Source organism: Uloborus diversus, chromosome 5, assembly GCF_026930045.1.
Source record: "Uloborus diversus isolate 005 chromosome 5, Udiv.v.3.1, whole genome shotgun sequence".
NCBI classification, from domain to species: domain Eukaryota; kingdom Metazoa; phylum Arthropoda; class Arachnida; order Araneae; family Uloboridae; genus Uloborus; species Uloborus diversus.
In genome coordinates, this window is record NC_072735.1 from 142,652,808 (window position 1) to 142,675,277 (window position 22,470).

At 33.2% G+C, this 22,470-nt stretch overlaps 1 protein-coding gene across 1 annotated transcript in view; it reads left to right on the forward strand.

The window, feature by feature from the left end:
• Positions 1-22,470, forward strand: part of LOC129223173 (atrial natriuretic peptide receptor 1-like) — a 454,723-nt gene that overhangs the window by 150,467 nt on the left and 281,786 nt on the right. The window contains exon 10 of the mRNA XM_054857740.1: positions 18,352-18,429. Within this exon, the coding sequence (XP_054713715.1) occupies positions 18,352-18,429 (78 nt within the window). The remainder of the gene's footprint in view (positions 1-18,351; positions 18,430-22,470) is intronic.

Genomic DNA, 22,470 nt, shown 5'->3' on the forward strand with positions numbered 1-22,470 from the left:
GTCAGGATTACAGTATTTAATGGCGAAAAATTCTTATATTGATTACTATTTCTTATTAGAATTTAGTACTTAAGGGTGATTTTTTAAGTCAGTTTTATATGTTCCCATATATTATTTTCAGTTCATTTTGTTCAGGCAATAAAATTTCATTTAGTTTTAAAACGTATTGCGGTTTAGAGTGCTCGAATTTTTTTATTAATGGATTTAATTACATGTGTGCATTCTAATTAATAAGGTTGTCATATCTGTATCGTATGCCAAATTCGCAATAACGTGCCAACTACATTCTCCAAAAATCTTTTAAGTTCTTCTTTTGAAACTGGTTGCCATCACCTTTTACTGACCGATTGGAATCATTTGGTCTTTCTTTCATCGGAATTTATCGTATGAGAGCCAAATAAAATATGAATGATATCGTTTGGGACAGTTTTGAAGCTATTAGGTTTACACTCTTGAAAGCAGCATGTCGCACCACACAATGAAAATGTTAGTACGTTAGTATTCTTAACAACCAAGATTATACAAAACGAAAACACACAACAATTTTCAATTATAATATAGATGAAATATAAGACAACACCGAAAACACGAGTGAAGACTGCAAAGCAAACAAAAAGAGAAAACGATTTTAGCAAAATAATTAGCTTTACCTATAGCTATAGGATAACGTTCTCCTTAGAAACAAGATAGTGGGTTGGTGAAGTTGGTATCTTGAATCGTTCTTACGAGCATATATGATGCACAGTATGTTTCATTTATTACATTGAGACGATTGTTGTTTTTAAATATGTTTTTAGAGGGAAATTAGTTCTCCTTGCAATAATATTTTTTTCACCCTTGAAATATTAAGATATTACAAAAAATCTAAACGTTTTTAAATCTTTAATAATATTTTTTGAAAACTCTTGAGTAAAGGTGGTTCATATTAATAAAAAAACTGATTTAAATTCCAATAGCAAAGTAATACATAAATGAACTGACATATTTGTTTGACATTCCTGAATTTCAGATTGCATTAATTTTATTTTCTCAAACTTTATATTTTAGGAAAGCGCATTTTTGAGTATAAAATTTGCTTTGACGAAAAACTTTAAAGTTTTTTGCAAAATTTTGAGATTAAAAATAATTTTAACCGCAAAAAACTTCATTTGAATATTAATAACAGAACCGTACAAACCAAGTAATACTGCTCAAAAAGTAATGCCATGCCACATTCGTTAATTGAGGCCGTGAGAAGCAAAGGAATGTAAGTGGACGTTCTAAAGTTTTGAGTAAAACGTATTTGATGTTCAGATCCTAGGTGGGCTTTCATAGATTTTTTTCCAAAATCACGATTTATATGAGCTCCTGCCTGGGTTTTTCACTGCAAAGCAGAGAGGGAGTTCTTCAACCATTTGTATTGGTTATCTGCAAATTTTTAATTTTGTCACTAATTCGCATTTGCTCCTCAATGCCTCATTTAATGAAATTACGATTAAATGAAGAAATATGTTTTTGTATTTGTTTTGACGTCATTTGTAATTTTTTAAGCAAACTTTTGATTTTTAAGAATTATCTTCTTTTAAGTTTTAATTGAACAAAAAGCAATATTACGCTCTTTTTTTTTACTTCGATATCAAAAATAATTTTTGAGTTTTTGTGTCTTTTCTATTTATTTTTTCAATGCTTAATCAAGCTATGCCTATCTCTGTGGCGAAGAAAGTCTAACAAGTCTTTTGTTTTTAATATAACTTTGGCAAAATAACACTAAACAGCCTGACTCTTTCCTGAGAGTCTTTCTAGAATACAACACAGAAATGAGTGGCATCTTACTTTTTTAGGTTAAAACAATTTATTTGAAAATTGTGACTGAACAGTTTATCATAAAACGTATTTCTCTCAGCAAAACTAGTAAAAGGTTTATGTCTTGTTTCGGATGAAGTTTAAAGCTAAATAGGAAAGTTACGTATATAACTCTGCGTTATATTGATCTTTTTCAGCGTATTTTTCTATTTTATCTAAACGATGGAGCACGCGCAAAGTTTTATTTACGTTAATCTGATTTTTATGGTTATTGAACTGGATCATTTTCCCCTCAAAAAATATTTACAATTCTTAATAAACTTAGAAATATATCTGTGGTTTTGCGCGTCTTGGCTGATATTTCTTCCTAAAACTACTGCCAATATGTATAGTTTGATTTGCATATAAATAAACTAGGCACTTTAATTTGAAAATATTTTTGCATTTTAACGCATTGAAGTTTTGTTGTAGCTGCAAATCTTCAATGTATGAGAACATATATCCTAAATCCATGACATTGTATACTCTAATAAACTCCACAACAAGCAATGACATTTTTAAAAACATGTTTTTTGCAGAGTCACAAACAACCAAGGATGTGGTCTTGAGAGGTATTATGCTGACCATCTTACCACAAAATTTAAAATATAAATTCAGTTTAACACATTGGAAACTTGTTCTTGAAAATTCCCATTGTTCCAGAAGAGCTAGAGTAAATCCAAGGCATTGTACAATCTAATCAAGTACGTAACGAGTAATGGCCTAGCAAGAATATCTTGTTTGCAGGACGCCAAACAATCAAGAGTATGGTTAGGCACTGTAGTATGGTTAGGAGAGGCACAATCTGTGGGTACAACACTTGGTGAGATCGGAAAGAACACAAGGACAATTTTATAGCATTTCACGCTACGTTCACCTTTTTGACGTTTTAAACGTAAAAGTATTTAGACGCACTCATGTTTTAAATTAAACTATAAAGTGAAATCTTATATTTGGAAACACTTAGCGAATATCCTAAGTAGTTCAAAATGTATAATGTTGAATATTTTAAATACAATTTTTTTTACAGCAATTCCCTTTCGCACTTTCGGACTATCTAAATGTGATTTATTGCAAAGTAGTTGACTAATGCATGATGATAAAACTGGTCTTACATTGTTTAAAATAATTTTTATTGTAATGAAAATCGATAAATCTACTTAAATGATTGTAACATATGAGGAGTAATTTATCAAAAGGGAACATGTTTTCTTTTTAGAAAAAAAATCATTTCATGACATTTTCTAAATCTTTCAGATGACATTTATAAAATCACTTACTATCAAGAAGTCCAAACGTGGAAAACTCTATTTTATTTAAGGGTAAAGTTTGGCTTTTTGATCAAAAGGTAACAAATCCGTCCTCTGTACGTTTTATTTTGAACAAAAGAGGACATACCCTAAAAGAATATGTAGTACGAAGACTTTTAGATTCAAAGGAACACATGTCCAAAATCCTCAAATTTTAATCCACTACTTTTAGGTTCATGTACTTCGGTAGGAAAATATGAGAAGGTGAAATATTAGGGTTTTGGTGAAATTGGAATTCTCAACATTCAGGTTTTCGTTCAAAAGGGCATATATATAAAATTAGGATTACAATATCTACATGTTTTTTTTTTTTTTTTTTTTCACAAACATTTCTTACTCTATGCATGATTTGTTGTGCTTTCGTGCTCAATTCTGTACCCAGAGAAGTTGATAAAACTATTTTATACTCTTACCTAATTCGTTTTTCTCACCCCCTGAACATTTTTGGAAAATGGATACGTTCCGTTTTGATAAATTAGTCCTCATATATTCTGTTTTCGGAAGAGTTACTAAATTGTCTTTACAAATGAAAGGAAAAGCCCCAAATTCAGTGTGGAAATTGATGCTAATCAAGTCTTCATTATCTATTCACATAATCGTATCCCAAAATAGTCAGCATTCGAAAATTTTTCAGTTTGCTTTAAGCTATTTAATTTACTCTAGACCAAAGCCACTTAAGTTAATATTAGGCCTGAATTGTTCTGAATTGGTTCAATCTCAGAATGTCATGGAGCTTTAAACACAATCACATGAAATATGCACTAATTAGCAAATCCGTAATTGAGTTTAAGTAGCAAATGATTAGTGAAATACATTGTAATTTGTTTTCTAAATGAAAAACAAATTTAAATCTCTCTAAGTTTTCTTCTTTTAACTACACTCCTGTTTGTGAAAATTGCAATACCATGAAGGAAGCCTCATAGTTGATTGAAATTTAATGCGCAGTTGAGTGGTAATGGTATAAATAAATGATTACATTTTCAAACCAAACAAACAATAAAAAGAGATAGAAATTAGAATTTTGTATGGCTACCACGCGCCACAATAAGAGCTGCTACACGACTTGGCATGGGGTGAAACAAAGTTTGAATACCTGCCTGCGTAAGAGTATTCCATATTGTTTGTATGCGCAACCAAACTTCGTTTGTCGAAGTAGCAGGACGAGGATCTCGAGCGAGACGCCGCCCAACGAAATCCCACACATGTTCAATCGATGACATATCCGGGGAATATGCAGGCCGAGGAAGAAGCTGTACCTGCTGTGAATCAAGTTAGTATTTGACAGTCTGGCGACATGTTGAGGGGCATTATCCTGCTGGAATACAACCCCTGGCAATCCTTGCAGGAAAATAATAGCTTGGGGCTGTAAAACTTCGTTTATGTATCAGGTACTGTTCAAATTGCCCACAATTCGTAGCAATTGTGATCGTCCATAATATGCTATGGCACCCCAGACTATAACTCCGGGTGCTCACATACTGTGGCGTTCTATAATGCACTCCGGAATGTGCCGTTCACCGGCATAGCGCCTGGCACAAATTTAGCCATATGATGCCACAAATTGAAGCGGCATTTGTCAGAAAAGACGACCTGCTGCCAATCAGCACGCCAGCTCCTATGCACATTGGCCCATTGTAGCCGCAGGCGGCGATGGTTTTGCGTGAGAGGAATCCTGTATAAAGGAATCCTTGCACGCAGCCCACGCTGCAGCAGACGTCTCCGGATTGATGAAGCACCTGTAATTGTTGACCACTGTGCTGCCAATTTTCTAGAAGAAGCTGTGCGGTCCGTCAACGCCATACGCACCAGGTGTCTGTCATCGCGAACTGACGTCACATTTCGGGGTCCACTCCCGGATTTACGAGCTGTCCGCCCCTCGTCCGGTTACTGTTTCCAAACACGCATGATTGTGCTGCTGTTACGCTGCACACGAGCGGCTACTGCAGGATAAGACAATCCAGCTTCACGAAGGCCGACGATTCTGCCCCGTTCAAACTCCGAAATTTGCTCAAATTTCGATTTCTTTTGTCGAAGAGGCATGGAACAGATTCAGTTAAGGTTTACTCTAGCATATAACCACCGATAATCACATACGCCTCGCTACAGCCGTCTGTTTATATTTAATTCGATTCGCCGTTCATAGGGCGTTGCTCAGCTATGCATGCTCTACCGGTCTGCAGTTCTAATCATTTGCATATCATGCCCTACTTTACATTTCCTGCAATTTTCAGCTCACTCGCGTAAGTCCTTCGTGGTGTTGCAATTTTCACAAACATCAGTGTATAGTAGTAGAGTCTTTAAAAGTTAAATTTTCTAAACTTTGGTTTCCTCACATGCCCAATATTAAGCGGTTTAGGTGGGTCAACTGCTCTTTCTTTGGATTTTATAAACATGACGTAATGAGAGTGTATTTTGTACGTCTTTCGTTGTTTTTATCCTACAAAATCAACGTCTTTATGTTAGAAAGATACATTTACAGTAAATGTATCCGACCATTTCCGATTTTCTTAACTTCTCCAAAGTAGCCTAAGCAGCATTTTAAAACTTTGATTTCGGAAAATTTCCTTGCGATTCCTTCCCTAACGTCAGCAAAGGAACCCTAAAAATCTGGAACTGAAAAAAGTCGAGAGAAAACCCAAAACGCCCTTTTCCCCTAACTTTATTAAAAATTGCCTAAAATTGCGATATTTTACGTAAATGTAGCAATTTTCTCTAATACACATGCAATTGTCTTGCAAAGTGTAGCCTTACCCCCCCCCCCTCGTCCTTTTTTTTTTCTTTTTAAGGTATAGAAGTTAATTACGTCTTTCTTTTTCATTAATTAAATTTTTAGTTCTAATTTAAACATTTTTGACAGTTTAGTGTATTAGCTATTTCATAACGAAAGGACCGCAAACTGAGGAACCACCCTGGACGGCAAACACTGTAGCTACGCCACTGCATTTACTACTTGTGTGTATATCGTGTTATTAAAAATATATATAGTTTAATGTATATAAGTATTTTAACTCCAGAGTATATTGGTTTAATAACACTAGGAACAGTGTCTTTGGCCCCACCAAGATTGTACAAATCAAAATATACATCGTTATCAAATTATAATATGGGTGAAATATAAGACAACATAAAAACAAAATTAAGGTTTTTTTCACTGAAAACTGCAAAGCCAACAAAAAGAGAAAACGATTTTAGCAAAATAGTTATCTGTACCTTTATTTACGTAATTTGTTCTTCTTAAACGGGGAAAGAGTTGATAAATATAGGTATTTTGAATTGAACAGTTCTTAAATGTAATGTATACGTTTTATCAAGAATATTAAGACGTTTGACGTTTTAAAACTGGTTTTTAGGGTAAAACTAGTACTCCCTACAATTATATTTGTTTTCTTTTTTAAAACATGAAACATTAAATTGTATCAAAAAATGTATAGGTATTTAACTGCTTCGTAACTATTTTTGAACGCTCTTGAGTATAAGTGTTTTTTATGAATCAGCACACTGATTTGTTCCAACAGCAATAATACATAATGAGCTGTAAGTCTTCTTTAGCGGTTTCTAAATTTCAGTTTGCGTTAATTTTATTTTCTCAACTTTTATATTTTAGAAAAGTGCACCTTTGAGTTTGAAATTTTTTTTAATGCAGAAAATTCAATTTTTTTTTGTGAAATTTCGGCAGCGTTTAAATAAAAGTTAACCACAGAAAAGTAGTTTAAATAATAAAAGCTAAACCGTAATAACCAAAACATATTGCTCAAAAAACCTTGCCATGCCATGCCACATTGGTGATTTGAAGAAATATGGTTAAAACAAAAATTACGTTGTTTGGACATTGTATTTTTTTACGCAAACTTGTAACTTTTCAGAATGATTTCCTTTCAGTTTTTAAATCAACAAAAAACATTGTTTACTTTGATGTAAAAAAAAAATGTATTTTTGTCTTTTCTATTTATATTTTCATTATTTACTCAGGCTATAATTATCTCTGTGGTAAAGAACATTTTAAAAGTTTTTTTTAACGTAACGTAACGTAAAAGCAAATAACACCAAACCGCCTGACTCTGTTAGTCATTTTTGGCATAAAACGCGGAAATTCGTGACATCTTACCTTTTTCGCTTGATTGCACTGAACAATTTATCATGAAACATATTTCTTCCAACAAATCTAATAAACGATTCATGTCTTGTTTCGGATGAAGTTTAATGCTAAAAAGGAAAGTTACCATACATATATTTCCGATAGATTGAGCTTTTTCAGCTTATTTTTATGTTTTATTTAAAAGGTGTAGCACGCGCAAAGTTTTATTTATTTTAAAGTTATTTTATTTTTATAAAACTGGATCATTTCCCGCTAAAAATATATTTTCCAATTCCTCGTAAATTTAGAAATATATCTGTAGTTTTGCATATCACAGCTGGTATCTCTTTCTAAAGCACCTGCCAATATGTATAATTTGATTTACGTATAAATAAATAGCGCACTTTAGTTTAAAAATATAAATACAATTAAACTTATTGAATGTTTGGTGTTGCTGCAAATGTTTAGTGTGCAAGAAAATCTTGATTAAGTCCATGATATTGTACACGTCAATGAATTCCATAACAAGCAATGACATTTTTTTTATTACTATAGACTTATATCATTAAAAAGTTAAATTGAAACACATTGAAAGCTTTCTGCTGCAAATCTCCAGCGTTCTAAGAGAGCAAGATTATATCCGTGAAATTCTGCACTATAAACAAGTCCATAACAAGCAATCGTCTCGAATACAGATTTTTTTTGCTAAACCACAAACATTCAAGATGTGCTCATTCTACATTAGCTACCAGTTTGTTTGGGTCTCTTAACTCCCTTAAGAAGTTTTTCGCCTCCAAGCTCAGTTGCTCCCTATTCCGGGCTGATGAACGCTAAAAAGCACGAAACTGCAGTCCTCGGATGGAAAACCTGAGCTGGCGGTGTATTTTATGTATTTAGGTTATTATCAAGAGGAATAGCCCTTACTATATAACCTCAAATTTAAAAATATAAATTCAGTTAAAAACTTTGAAAACTTAATATACAAATATAGCCAGTGGTAAAACAGATCTAGATTAAACCCATGATATTGCACAAAAAATCCGTAACAATAAATGACCTAGAATCAATATCTTCTTTGCAGAATACCAAACAGTCAATTGTAGGGTCAGGAGAGGCACAGTCAGTACAACACTAGGTGCAGGGCGGAAAGATCAGAATGAAAACTTTATATCATTTCCCTGACATGTTTTACTTTTTTACGTTTTTAACGTGAAGCTTTTTAGACGCACACATGTTTTAAACTAAACTATAACGTTAACTCTTTTATCTGAAAATACATAGCAAATATATTTAGTTCAAACTATATGATGTTGACTATTTTATATGCAAATTTTTCCAGAAGTTCCTTTTCGCATTTTTTAACTATCTAAATATCATTTATTGCAAAGTAATTTCCTAATACATGATAATATAACTGGTTTTACATTGTTTAAAATAAGTTTCTAAGCTAATGGCAATCAATAAATATGTTTAAATTATCCTAACATACAGTTTCAAGCAATGATACTTTAGAAGATCGAAGTACTGAAAATATCTTCACAAACGAAAGGATTCCCCTCCCCCTTGAAGTCGGTGTGGAATTTGACGCTAATAAAGTCTTGAATATATATTCATATAATCATATCCCAAAATAGTTTGCATTCGAAATTTTTCCAGTTTGCTTGAAGCCATTTCATTTCCTTTAGACCAAAGGTACTTACGTTTAGTTTAAGCCTGAACTGTTTCGAATTGGTTCAATCTCGGAATGCCATGCAATTTTGTCTTTCATTGCACGTTAGCTTTATTGCACACGCTTGTTTATTTGGCTTCTGCTGAAGAATTTTCCTATTCCTATTCAGAGTCACAACTGACTACAACTGTATTTATGTGGAGGACTGCATACTAAGTGCCTTGCCTCCATTATTTTATATACCGATAGATGGCAGCACCATCACCGGATCGAACAGTTAATGAGAATTTAGAACTAGTCCAGGAGCTAATAGCTACCTAGTACTAGCACCCCCAGAGGTATCGTTTCACTTGGAGGACATTGAGACCACGAGCATATTTAACGTCGCCCAGTCCCCTTTAATGACGACGGTGGGTCTTCGACCATCGAGGTTCGAACCAGGACCCTCCGGCCCCGAATCCGACACTCTACCGATCGGGCTACCACGGCCACCTTCTGCTGAAGAAAAAGCGTAAATAAAAGTCTAATTTCGCTTCTTCTCTATTGTTAGTATCGAATTCAAAACTTCGAGTTTCTTCAAATGCCTCGGAAGCTGATTTCTGCAAAAATGTCATTTATCTGCCCACTGTAGCGTAGATGAATATACGTAGCAAATGATGAGTGAAAGACATTGTAATTTTCATTTTCTAAACTGAACACAAACTTATATCGATCTAAGCTTTCTTCTTTCTAATATAGTAGTGGCTTGTTTTTGAAAAAAAAAAAATAAATAAATAAAGCATGTGAAAAAAATAAAAATAATAATAAAAATTAAAAACAAACACGACAAAATTTAGTTCTTCTTTTTGGAATATATCACAAATTATTTTTTAATACAGTTGTCATTTTTATACTATTTTCGTAGCGCAAAACAACTTTTTGTATCATCCTTTTCAAAAGTCACTGCCGATGAAGAAGAAACCGATGAGTATTTTTTTATGAATTGTCAATGCTGCCAAAACATCTTTCTCTAAAATTATGCTTTTAAGTTTAAGAAAAAAAAAATGTCTGAAGGTGAGGTTCTACTGGCTTCCTAAAAGCTTTATTCAAAAGTTCGATCGGGAACAGCTGGTTGCTTTAAAGTTCCGATTTCGCACCTTCAGATTTCTACTTTTTCTTGAACTTGAAACTCGATGTTGGAAGTAACCGATTCAACCGCAATGATGATAAAAAAAAAAAAAAAAAAAAAAAAAAAAAACATGGTGTTGAACAACGATTGACTATACCGGTGGCAAGAGGGCATCGATCATTTGGCTTCCTACTAGGATATTTTGTGAACAATAGTGTCAACTATGTCTAAAAATAGTTATAAAACTATTAGTTTGCAAGAAGCAGACAAACTTCCTGCGTATCAGATGACTCCGAACATGGTGTGTTTCTCGGACAAATACACAAGATTTACAACACAAGAAAATGTACCCACCCAGGGAATGGATGGGAATCGAACCCACGATTTCCTTAACACTTCCGTCAGCTGTCAGAACCAGTGCTTTCTGCCGCTCTGCCACGGAGGTCTTGGGAGCAATGCAACTGGCGAATTTCTATTCTATTCAAGAGTCACAACTGACTTCAACTGTATTTTATGTCGAGGACTGCATACTATGTGCATTGCCTCTTGGCGAATTTATAGGATGCCATCAAATGTGAAATGAAGTGAAGACAGTATGTTTTCAGATAGTGCGTATTTTTAGACACCGTGTTAAAAAAATGGACTTTGGTACTCTGGGTGGGTTTGTTTACTGGAAGAGGAGTGTAAAAGAAGGGTTAGTTTGGAGGTAAAACCGAATTTTTTGAGCAGAGGGCTCTATAACCAGTGAAAAAAAGAAAGAAAGGGTTAGTTTTCCTCCTTCATCTGTGATATTCTTGTTCTGTGTGCAGTGAATTCAATTTGACGGACTCGAGGCAGAAATGTGTCAAGCCACAAGAAGTGACTTTTCGATCAAATATTTTGTTTCTCATGACTGAAATTTAAATAACTATGACAATGGATTTCGTTATTTGATGGAAAAACGTATCTAATTTTAGTATTGTTGAATATAGCATGTGTAATACCTTTGAAAATTCCTACAAATATTTTTTATAATATAGAAATTGGCCTTCTGAAAAATTCACATAAAGTGGCGTATCACATTCTTGCCCTCAGCACATTAATTGAATAATCTTTGTGACTGAGCAGATGTTTGCAAACCTGATTCATAAGAATGAGCAGAAAAGGTCAAAAGATGTATGCAATAAAAAAAACTTTAACTAGTTGTAAAGATCGAGTTGTACTTGTTAGCGTTTTATTTCTTCAATATCTTATTACCAACTCGTTCCGTATGAATGTCTGTAGTTAAATCGATAACGAACAAGATGAAGTGCTATTTAAAGGTGTATGTTATACAAAAGTCAATAACTTAAAAGAATATATGCATTGCACTGATTGTTTTTTGCCATACACTAAAATATAGGTAAATATATTCGCTAATAGAAGATTATTTGAAAACTGAATCTTGCTCGCGTCATTATCCACTTTGGATATTACTCAATGACATACGGCGTAAGATCCTTGACGGAAAGTTCCTTGGTAACAAGATCTCTCGTTAATTATCTTCTTAATGACCTATAGCTAATTATAAAAGCCGAACAAAACACTTGTTTTCAATCATTGATTTAATGTTATTAGATATTTTTTAAATTCATTTTAGGATTTTATTTTAATTTTATTTATCGATTGTAAAATATATTGTGCGTTACTTTTTTTTCTTCTGTCGAAATGAGCATTAGTTCGTTATTTTATCAAAAACATAAGGCAGTAAAGATTCTCTAAAAAAGTACTTATATAATAGTATTTGAAATACTCGCCTATATCTTGCGTACTTTGCTGAAAAGAGGATAAATCAAACGTGTTACTTTCAGTAGTGTATGTCATGCTAGATTTCTTTCGGATAACACCACTGCTCCTAATGTTAAGTAATTAAACCTACGAGTCGTAAAGCATTGAAAATGAATATAGTATAAAAATGTTTTAAAAGCGGATTTTTTTTTTTTTTTTTTTGACTCATTTATTATAAGGTTTTGCAGTTCCGTAACTTGAAGGGATTTTTAGCAAGGGAAGGGATTTTCAACATAATGATAACAAATTTCACGGATCTTTAACTTCATAAATAAAAGTACATAGTTCTTTCGCAATAACAGCCTAAAATATGTTTCAAGTAATAACAACCTTTTTGAGAAGTATGACGTGAAAAGCGGTTACTGTAATAGGTTTTTACGTATACAGAACTTACAAGCAAGACTTAGTCAAAATCATAGTTTGATCATTGGTGCTGTATGCATTGGAAAGCCAAAACGACGAATTTCGCTTACAATAACTGGATTGCAGTTAAAACACTTTTAGGTTGTTCTAGCAGTGGTTAAATTGTCTATAGGTGAATGTATGCTATTTTGATTCTAATGACGCGTAGAAAATTTTTAGGTAAAACTAATTGAAGTACTGTTGTCGTATGCTTAATTAATAACATTTATTGTCTTTTATTTGGCACAGACAGTTAAAGCTCGGAAACTGTTTCAGTTTAGTATCAGCTGAAAGTAGTTATGAATGTGTTTTCCCTTTGTTTGTCTACTATTTATGCCAACTCGTTCAAATTTTTACTTCCTTTTACAGAAAGGGAAGTATCGTATTCGCGAAAAAAATTTCACTTGGAAATAGACCTTAATTTCCATTTTTCTCACCCCCGAATGAATGTTGAATTTTTTTTTTCGACGCGACTACATGTGGATAAGTGGTAACGTATAGACACGCGAAATAATCATTTTGACGATTCCCGAAAAAAAAAGTTTTCTCATGAAATCTGTATATACGTATGTATGTCGCATAACTTAAGAACAGAATGTCCTAGAAGGTTGAAATTTCGTACGTAGACTCTTAGTGGGGTCTAGTTGCGCACCTCTCTTTTTGGTTGCATTCGGATGCTCCAAAGGGGATCTTTTGTCCCTTTTTGAGGGAAAATCATTGTTAATTTCGATATAAACTCAAGTGGTGTTATAATTTGGAGGACACTTGGCGATATATCGCCAGTCCTTTGGTCGCCATTTTTGTCGCCAACTTGGCGACAAATTTAGCGATTTTTTTTTAAAATCTGGTTCCAATTTGGCCACTGTTGGTGATATTTAAAAAGTAAACTATTGAATCACATTAAAACTGCCAATAATGGGAAAATGACATTAAATTGGAGCACACATCAGCTCGTTTTAAAATAACCTGGCACAATATGTTTTACCATAATCATACACCTAAATGAACATCAAAACATATTTTATCAAAGTATATTGATAAAGATATTTATTGATGCAAAAAAAAAAAAATATATTTTCACGTCACGTAATAATAATGTCACCCCTACCTGGTGAAACTAAAAGACTATAATTGAGCATTAAAACTGCTAAAGGATGCCCTTGACTACAAATAACCAGCGTAGTACAAACTAAAGTTAAAAGCAAGATAATGGCGGTGAGCAAAATTAAAATAAAATATTGCATCACTCCCCTTTGCCCTGCCACAAAGCGTGCTTATGCTAGTCGCAGCATTTTAAATTTTATTGTTACCTAAATTTACGTTTGCGCAATGTAAATTTTATTGTTTTTTGAAATCACGGAATACGTTTAGGTTCTGGTGAAAAGAATGGAAAATAAATATTTAACTAAACGGCAAACTTTTTCTTTGGATACGCGAAAAATTCTTGTACAGTATATTCACACATGTAACAAAAGATGGGTTTCGAAAAAAGACATCTAAATTTATACTAGGCTTGATATTTTCGTAAAAATTTCTTAACTTTTTTAGAACGTTCTTCACGCCAGTATTACGCTTTATATTTCAAAACGACCATTTCCGTCAACTGCATATTACTGAATAGCGTGTCTAGGAAAGCTAAAACTGTTTAAGTTGCAGAAAACATTATTTTTAAGACTGGTTTTTTATTGCGTCATTTTCTTGTCCTTCTTTCGCTCATTTTTTGATTTTGCAAGAAGCTTTTCCGCAACAAAAATTACAAAGTATTAAGCTTCTTGATGGGGTAATTTACGCTTGAAAAATTCACTTCAGATTTTAATTGCTTGTAAAATAATGTGTTATATGTTTAAATGGGATTTCTGAGCATTTTCCGTAAAAGAAGTATAAGGTGTTTGTAAAGTCTTGCACTGATAAATCAATTTTATTTAAAACTAAACTATTTTCGATTTTAGACATCATTCTGTTTTGACCTTTTATTCTTATCTAATAAAAGTAATTTTCACAAAGTTAACACTAAAATTACGGAAAGGGTCGTTTTGACCACAAGCAAACCTTTTTTTCCAACTACTACTCCTGGATTATCATAAAAAGCTTAATTCTTCCTTGACTTCCTAAATGATCGTGCTATGTAGTCATATAAAGTTTTCAAGAATATATGAAATCCTTTAAAACCTAAACTAAAAGTGTGAACAAGTGTCATTTTGACCCTTTTTAGAAAAACAGAATTGCAAATACATTTAATTATGATAAAACAGAGCAGAAACTCAAAAATGCCTCGTAAAACATAGCATTGCTTTTGCTTGCAGCATTTATGTTTTCTTTACTAATAATAAAGCTGAAAGTCTGTCGGGATCTCTGTTTGTCTGGATGTCTGTTAGTCTTGATGTCTGTGACACGAATAGCATCTAGACCGTTCGGCCGATTTTCATGAAATTTATCACGAAGTTAGTTTGTAGCATAAGGGTGTGCAGCTCGAAGCGATTTTTCGAAAATTCGATTTTGTTCTTTTTATATTTCAATTTTAAGAAAAAATTTATCCAGCAAATGATGGACGAATTAATTACAGAATCATCCTAACGAGGAACCGTAGCATGTGCAAGCAAATGAATACAACACATTGGCGGGAAATTCATCATCCATTATTTGTAAATATACAAGCGAACTTTTAATTTTCTACTACGGGCAAAGCCGTGCGGGTACCACTAGTTGTACATAAAAGAGAGCATTAGTCGTTAGTTTCTGAAATGAAACTCAAACAGCGCTGGTTGTTTTAAGGGTATTTCAAAGTCCTTTTAAATGCTTCATTATACATCATTAAAATATCTGCATCCTTTAATTAAACTGCATTTATTCTAAATATGTTTATTTTAACTAATTTTTACATACAACATTATGTAGGGAACTATGCAGATTTTTTCTCACGGGTCAAAATGTACCCCGCCGTACTTCTAGGTAAAAAAAAGATTACCGTAAGTCTAGTGTTAAATACACTTCTTTTTGTGATGCTTTTGTTTTTCACTGAATTCGAGCATGCCGGGCACCAGCGCAGTCAGAATTAACTACCTTTTCCTTCTGGATCCTGTATAAATAAACTGGTATCTTTGAAATGGAAATAAATTTTTGAAACCATAGGTTCTGCTAGGTTAACCTTCAAAACTTCCTCACGCGGCTCCCGTCGGAGTTCTTTCTTCCACAGACATCAGTTTCAGATTTTGGTGTTATTGATACCAGCAGCGTCCCCCCCCCCTCCGAAATATTCATTTCCGTTTCAATTGTGAAAATATTCCACAATAAATCAATATCGCTGATTTTTTTTTTTTTTTTTTGAAGTGTTAACTGATGTTGATAAAATCGATTAAATTAGCGAATAACTCCGGGAATAATTTTTTTTCCCATCGAGTAAATTCTTTATATTGTACTTACTATGCACACTAGGTTTATTCATGATTATGAATTACGTTGCTCAAGTCTTTATATGTATATTTTTAAAACTAATCTAATTATTATGTATTTTTTATCCAACTTTGAACAGGGCATAACCAATTCAAACTGGCAGAAAAAATACTTCCATTAAACTTAAGCGATGTTCAAAATTAATGTCCACATTTTAAACATTAAAAACATATAACAATTTTAAAATTCACTTTGCTTATTTATTTAAACAGTTAAACATCAAAAAAATATATATATATAATTTTATTCAGTCAGTTGGTATAGCGACCATTTAATAAAATGAATCTGATAGGCCAAAGCGGATTTGATCGTGCTATGCTTTCCCGAGCAGCAAGACTAGTTTCCAAACTTCAACCCAACTGTTGTAAAACATTGAAACATTAGTCATCTAAAAATCAGATTATTTTACAAGTATATACAGGGTGTTCCGTTTTACCCTGCAAGACCTTTATTTTCGCAACCGTTACTCCTAGGCGTATTCTCCGAATTGCAAAAATGTTCAAAATCATACGCAGAGTTAAGATATTGAAAGTTAGAAGCAAAAATAAAATTGAGTCAAGAAATACAATATTTAACTTTTTATACGGGCGCCAGGTTCCCTGACTTATACTTAAGGAAATAATCTCCATTGAAAGATATTAATAACACAAAAAACTTGACACTTGTGCTACCAAAACTCAGGGAGATATTCCAGTTTAAAGTTTTAAGGGACCATACAAAAGATGAGATTGGAACTTACCGCCTTTATAGAAGAATTACAGGTCGTCAAAGTAAGAAAAACAAGGCACAAGGCATTTATATTTTTCATTGCTATTAAAAAATAAATGCAAATGTTATGCCGTGATACGCAAAAACACACGACAAAACATCGAACAATTTGAAAATCCACACTTTATGCACACGTATAATTTTAAACACATGTTAACTGCTATATTTTCATGCAAAAGGCGTTCTTTTCGGCGAGTGAAAAGTGGTGTAAATCACAAAAAGCTGCGTTTCATATCGCGATGATATTGGTCATACTTTCAAACTTTTTGTGTTGGAATTGTTTTTCAATGGAGATTATTTCCCTAAATATAAGTTAGGGGACATGGGGCCCGTATAAAAAGTTAAATTTTGTATTTTTTGAGTTATTTTTACTTTAAACTTTCAATATCTTAACTCTGCATCTGATTTTGAACATTTTTGGAATTGGAAATATACACCTAGGACTAACGGTTGCGAAAATCAAGGCCTTGCAGGTTAAAAAGGGACACCTGTATAACTCATGACTTCTGTTGATCGTCAGTTTATAGATTCAAAGTGTACAGCTTATCTAAAGCAAGTGTAACACAAATATTTCAACCTTGTTTCTTTTGCCAAAAATGAATTATACTTAAAAGAAGGAAAGACGCATGCAAGGAAAAGACGTATCAAATAAATTTCAAACTGCAGTTTATTCAAACAAGGAATTTTGCATTCGTTCAAAATTTACAATCCCATAAATACTTAGCGAATTTCATTCCTAGTAGTTTACTGCAGCTTTGGAAAATCAAATAAACATATCTTGAAAGTATCATGTTTATGGAATTGAATAAAGATTAGTTTCAAACAGCTGTCTAAAATGCAGTTATTTCCAGTAAGTACTTTTCTTGACTCTAATTGAATAAATATGAGGCCAACTTTTGTTTCCGCAAAAGTAAATTCCTCGCTTCAGTTTTTTGATATAAGGTAAGTATGTTGCTATTTCATCCAAGCCTTTTTTCTTTACATTGTGGATTTAGGCCATTAACTTTATAACTTTTTAATAGTAAGGTATGCATTTAGCATATTATTTCTTTTTCCCTACAGAGACGTTCATAGTACATAGAAAATACCGTTTTTTACTTTTTAAATATAGTGTTTTTAAAAAACAAATAATTGAAGTATTTAGATCCAACTGTGTCGAAAAGTTGACAAATAATGTACTTGGATCGTGTGCTAATTTGTTATTGACGTAGGTCAATTTCTTCAGGTAAACTTTGGTTAATGCGATAGTACTTACGGATCGATTTTTGAAATGAAATACTTCATATAATTACGTCATGTTCAAAATATACTTCAGTTTACACTGCGAATTCCGCCGTAGCTACCACGGAGGTGGTTTTACCGTTGTACTAGTTGGATTTCTGATCAGGGTCAGTCCTTCTATTTAAAAAAAAAATATTAAGACATAATCTAACCAACCACTGTTTCAACACCCCCAGGTTAGAGGTATTAATCTGGAATTAGTTTAAATGAAGCTTTCGAATAGTCTTAAATATTACTGAATGTTTGTAACCTTTAACATGTAAATGAATCCTTTCCTGAAGATGACTGAAGTGGTATGTGAGGTGAGGAGGATAGTTTGCGTTTTTTCAAAATCTGGGTCACACACTACTATTGAATCGAGTTTCTGTTTAAAATTTTTCACACCAAATCTTAGTTGTTGAAATTTAACTTTTAACGTACCTACAATTTATGCTCGTATATATGGATCATATAAATGGAGAAGAAAAATACTCTGTATAATCTGTAACCATATTGTTTCGATTTATGTATTATTTATGATATGGATGTCATTTATGCATAATTTCTTCATTTACCTACTCGCCTTATGCAATAATTTTTATTCTTTTTTTAGTTGGTAGAAATGACGTAAAAGTAAAGAATATACACAAATAGTAATCTATTATTGCATCTTTTCTTTCAGAGTTCTATTGTATTTTTGAAGCCTATCCATAAATCCAAAATTGAAGTCACCCGTCCTTTACTGCTGGAAATTAAAATGGTAAAAATATTTTTCGCCATTTTTAATAGTCGGTAACTTATGCTAATGACAATGCTCGATTGGAGTTTTTTAGTTGATGTCTCTTTGACGTAGGGTAACTGCAACAGTAACAGACATGCTTAATACATCACTCTCAGATTAACTCAATTTTATGAATCTTTTAGACTTTTGAAACTATATAGACTTTTAAAACTATTTTTATCGCATGCAACTACATCCTAGCTTACGTTTGGCTTCTTCTGGATCCTCTGAATTAGTTAATTTTCTTTTTGTTTGCTCCATTTCGAAAAAAGGTCCAATTCCCAGTAACATACACCGACAATTCTGATGATACCCAGAAACAGATAAGATGAGGAGAGAAGGAGTAGTGGACAGATTTCCCCTTTTCTCTTCAAAAGTTCTTTATTTTTAGATCTAGAACCTTATAAAATTCAAATGAACATAAAACATCAGCTGACCTCGTGGTGGCTGTGCATAACCTTACACCTCTGCTTTGTAAAAACCAAATGGCTCATATATTTTTTTTTGATAACACTTAATGATTGCACCGTATTCATTGGTTTAAGCAACATCAGTTTTACCAATCTAAAAAACGCATTGTTTAAAGAAAAATTTATGACTTTCTGTTACTGGATCCTTGTCTGTTACTGTTACCCTAGTCCAGTTTGCGAATATTGTTACATTCCTATCAACAGGTTTGATTTGTTGGAAGTTTGACGATCAAGTAATATGATATAGGTTTATCACTAAGAAGTCTTTTTTTTTAAAGGAAATTTGCAAGTAATATTTTTTCAAGACCATTCTAATATAAACTAACAACTAGTCATTCATTTTATTCATTAAAAAGACTGAAATACTAAAATCGCAATTCATTTTATCATTACAAACGTAACATTGTTGAACTTAATGCTATATTAATGACGTTCAAATAAGAACAGTTCAAATACAAAACAAGACACTCTTTTTATGTAACATCTAGTAAAACCGAACGGCTTTGCCCGTAGTAGAAAATTAATAGATCAGTTGGTTTGCTTTTATATTTATAGTTAACGTCTACTATGCGTCAAGTAATTTTTTCCAAGATCTCTACATATTTCTGGCAGATGTGAAAATTTAGGAATGCGACTTCCAGTTGATTAGTCGTTATAATGACAACAACTGTATTAAATAACAAATACCTTTTGCTTGAAAATTAAATGAATGAAATCAACGTTGTGATGCACAAAAGTTGCAAATTGTGAAAGACATCGAAAACATGGTTGCATGTTGCATGCACGCTATACGCTAATCACTGAATTTGGTGCATCATTTTCGGTGTTATGTAAGAGAGATTTTTTTTTCATTTATTTAAATATTTTTACGTACAACAGGTTTCAGTAACAAATAATATCAGGTTTAAAGCTCTCCAAATTTTCAAGTAACACTGAGTTCTGGGGTGTTCTCTTATCTTTGCGTAATTACACTCCTGTTTGTGAAAATTGCAACACAACGAAGGACTTACGCGAGTGAGCTGAAAATTGCAGGAATTGTAAAGAAGGGTATGATATGTAAATGATTAGAATTGCAGACCGGTAGCGCATGCGTATGCTGAGCAGCGCCCTCTGAACGGCGGATCGAACCAAATCACGGGACGTGGGAGCGGCCCGGCCGCCAACAGAACCAAACGTCAGCAGCCAACAAAAGCAAATCCGCCGCCAAGAAAGACGAAAGAAAAAAGCGACGAAAGAACAGTTTACACGACAGAACAAGTTGGGGTTTTCTGGGTTTTTCACGCCTCTGTATCTCAGCCCCATAGAGACCCCCGGAGTTCATTTTCGGTATACTAAATCTCTAGCGGCCCCTGACGACATAAACCAAAATACAATCCCCAAGACAATCAGGGGGAGGAGGAATTCAAGTTAGAAAATCGCTGTTCAAAATGTTTTCGCTTTCTTTGACTGGGCTACAGCCTAGACGAAAAGACGAATCAAGATGAAATTTTGCATACACATTCCTTGTGCCCTACTGATGTGCCTTTTGTGGCATTTGATTCCCCTCCCCCTCGTTTTTACCCCCCCAAATTGTACCTTCCCGGGGTTCTTCACAGGCCCCCGGGGGGCTGTGGTAATGATTTTTGGTATACATATTCTTGGGAGGCCATTGAACACATATACGAAAATTCAACCCCTAGAGACATCATGGGCTGGAGTAATTAAAGTTTGAAAATCACCAATTTCCCTTAAATTCTTATGTACTTTACTCTAAGCTCATAGGGTTTGTTAATCTCTGACTGCAATTGCACAAGGTAAGAACAGATCTAACAGTTGTTCAAAGTTGCCTTAGGAAATGAAATTCAATCAAGACTAAAACAGATCCAACAGTTGCAACTAGACTTTAAATCGCGGATATCTCAAATTTTCCACAGCGACTGCGCATGCGCGCGGACTTGCTCATTATTGGGCTTTATGTTTTAAGATTCCATGTTGTTTGTTAGCTCATTGGGCTTTCTGTTTTAAGATTCCATAATACTGCCCCCCCCCCCCCCCAAGTTTTGCCGATACGAAACTTCCTTCCCCCTGTTTTTCAGTTTTAATATAATTAAGGGGAGGGGGGGGGGGGGGGTTAAATGTCGGTGCGAAACTGGGGTTGAACCATTAGAATATTTTGCGTGACATATTATAACTAGACACATAACTAGACGTATACGAATATGATACATTTTACTTCATAATTGAAAACGAAAAATAGCTCTTTTCTATTGGTTTGCTTATTTTCTAAATTAATGCATTTTTCACAAACGTAACACATTATGAATTGAAAATACATGAAATACGTTTGTGGATATCCGTATTTTGCAGTAATTTGTTAACAGACAAAATTTTTGCAATTAATTTAATCAAAACTTTTAAAGAGCTAAGTCCGCGTGCATCATGCGCAGTCGCTGGGGCAAATTTGGGATATCCGCCATTTGACGTCGAGTACAGTTGTATATTAGCTCTTCTGGCTTTTTTTTTTCAAATTTAAAATATTTAATGGCTTAGTTTTTTTTTTTTTTTTTGCTTGGTAATAACATGCGTTATTTCGTCTTTTTAATGAACTTTTAAACAAAACTAGGCATTAAACAAGAAAAAGATCTCCATCAAAAGAAAGATAAATCTCCAAAGAATTAAAATTATCCCATAAAATGTAAAAAACTTAAAACGTAAATACGATTTTTTTTTAAACGTAAATACGATTTAAGAAAAAAAGTCATCAAAATAAAAAGTGAAAAGCTAGATTAAAATAGCCCGCAGGCTGTAAAACATTTAAAAAAAACCTTCATGGAAATGTTGAATAATCCGTCAAATAAAGAAACTAATAGAATTTATTGCGAAGTTGTAAAATAATTGAAAACAATATAATTTAAAATATAGTATTTTATTATCCAAGAAATTTGCTATGCAACAGAGAGGATACTAGGATTGCAATAAAATTTAAACAGCCCAATGCTCGCAAAACGAACATGAATCTAAATGGTCAGAAAATAACTTGACGTAAAATTAGGCTTGCTATTATTGTTCCTTAAAAACACAAAACAGGGTTGAATTGAACATTTTCTGACTTAAAGTTCTCAATTCTAAAAATACAGACAAAGTAATAATATCAATGCAAAAAAAAGTGATATCTCATCAAAAACAACCCTGTTGTAAAAATTTCACCGCCAAGAAAACCTTTAACTTTTCCGCACAAAAAAGAAGGGGAAGCTTTTTGCTCACCAAGCAACTACTTCACTTTGAAAAGCTTTTCGCCAAACAGGATAAACAATTTAAAGGATCTATCCATATTTCTGAAGAGTTGAAGGTGGGAGGAGGTTCTAACGGAAGTAGATGTGATTAAAGAGGAGAACAGGGAGGATGATAGTTTGGCAGATATTTGGCGGGCAAACTAGATATCATAACTTTTTAAGGCTGAGGGTTTTGGGGTTTATTATGAAGGTTTCTTTTTTGTGCGGAAAAGTTAAAGGTTTTCTTGGAGGGGAAATTTTTACAACAGTGTTTTTGATGAGAAATAAATAGACAGCTG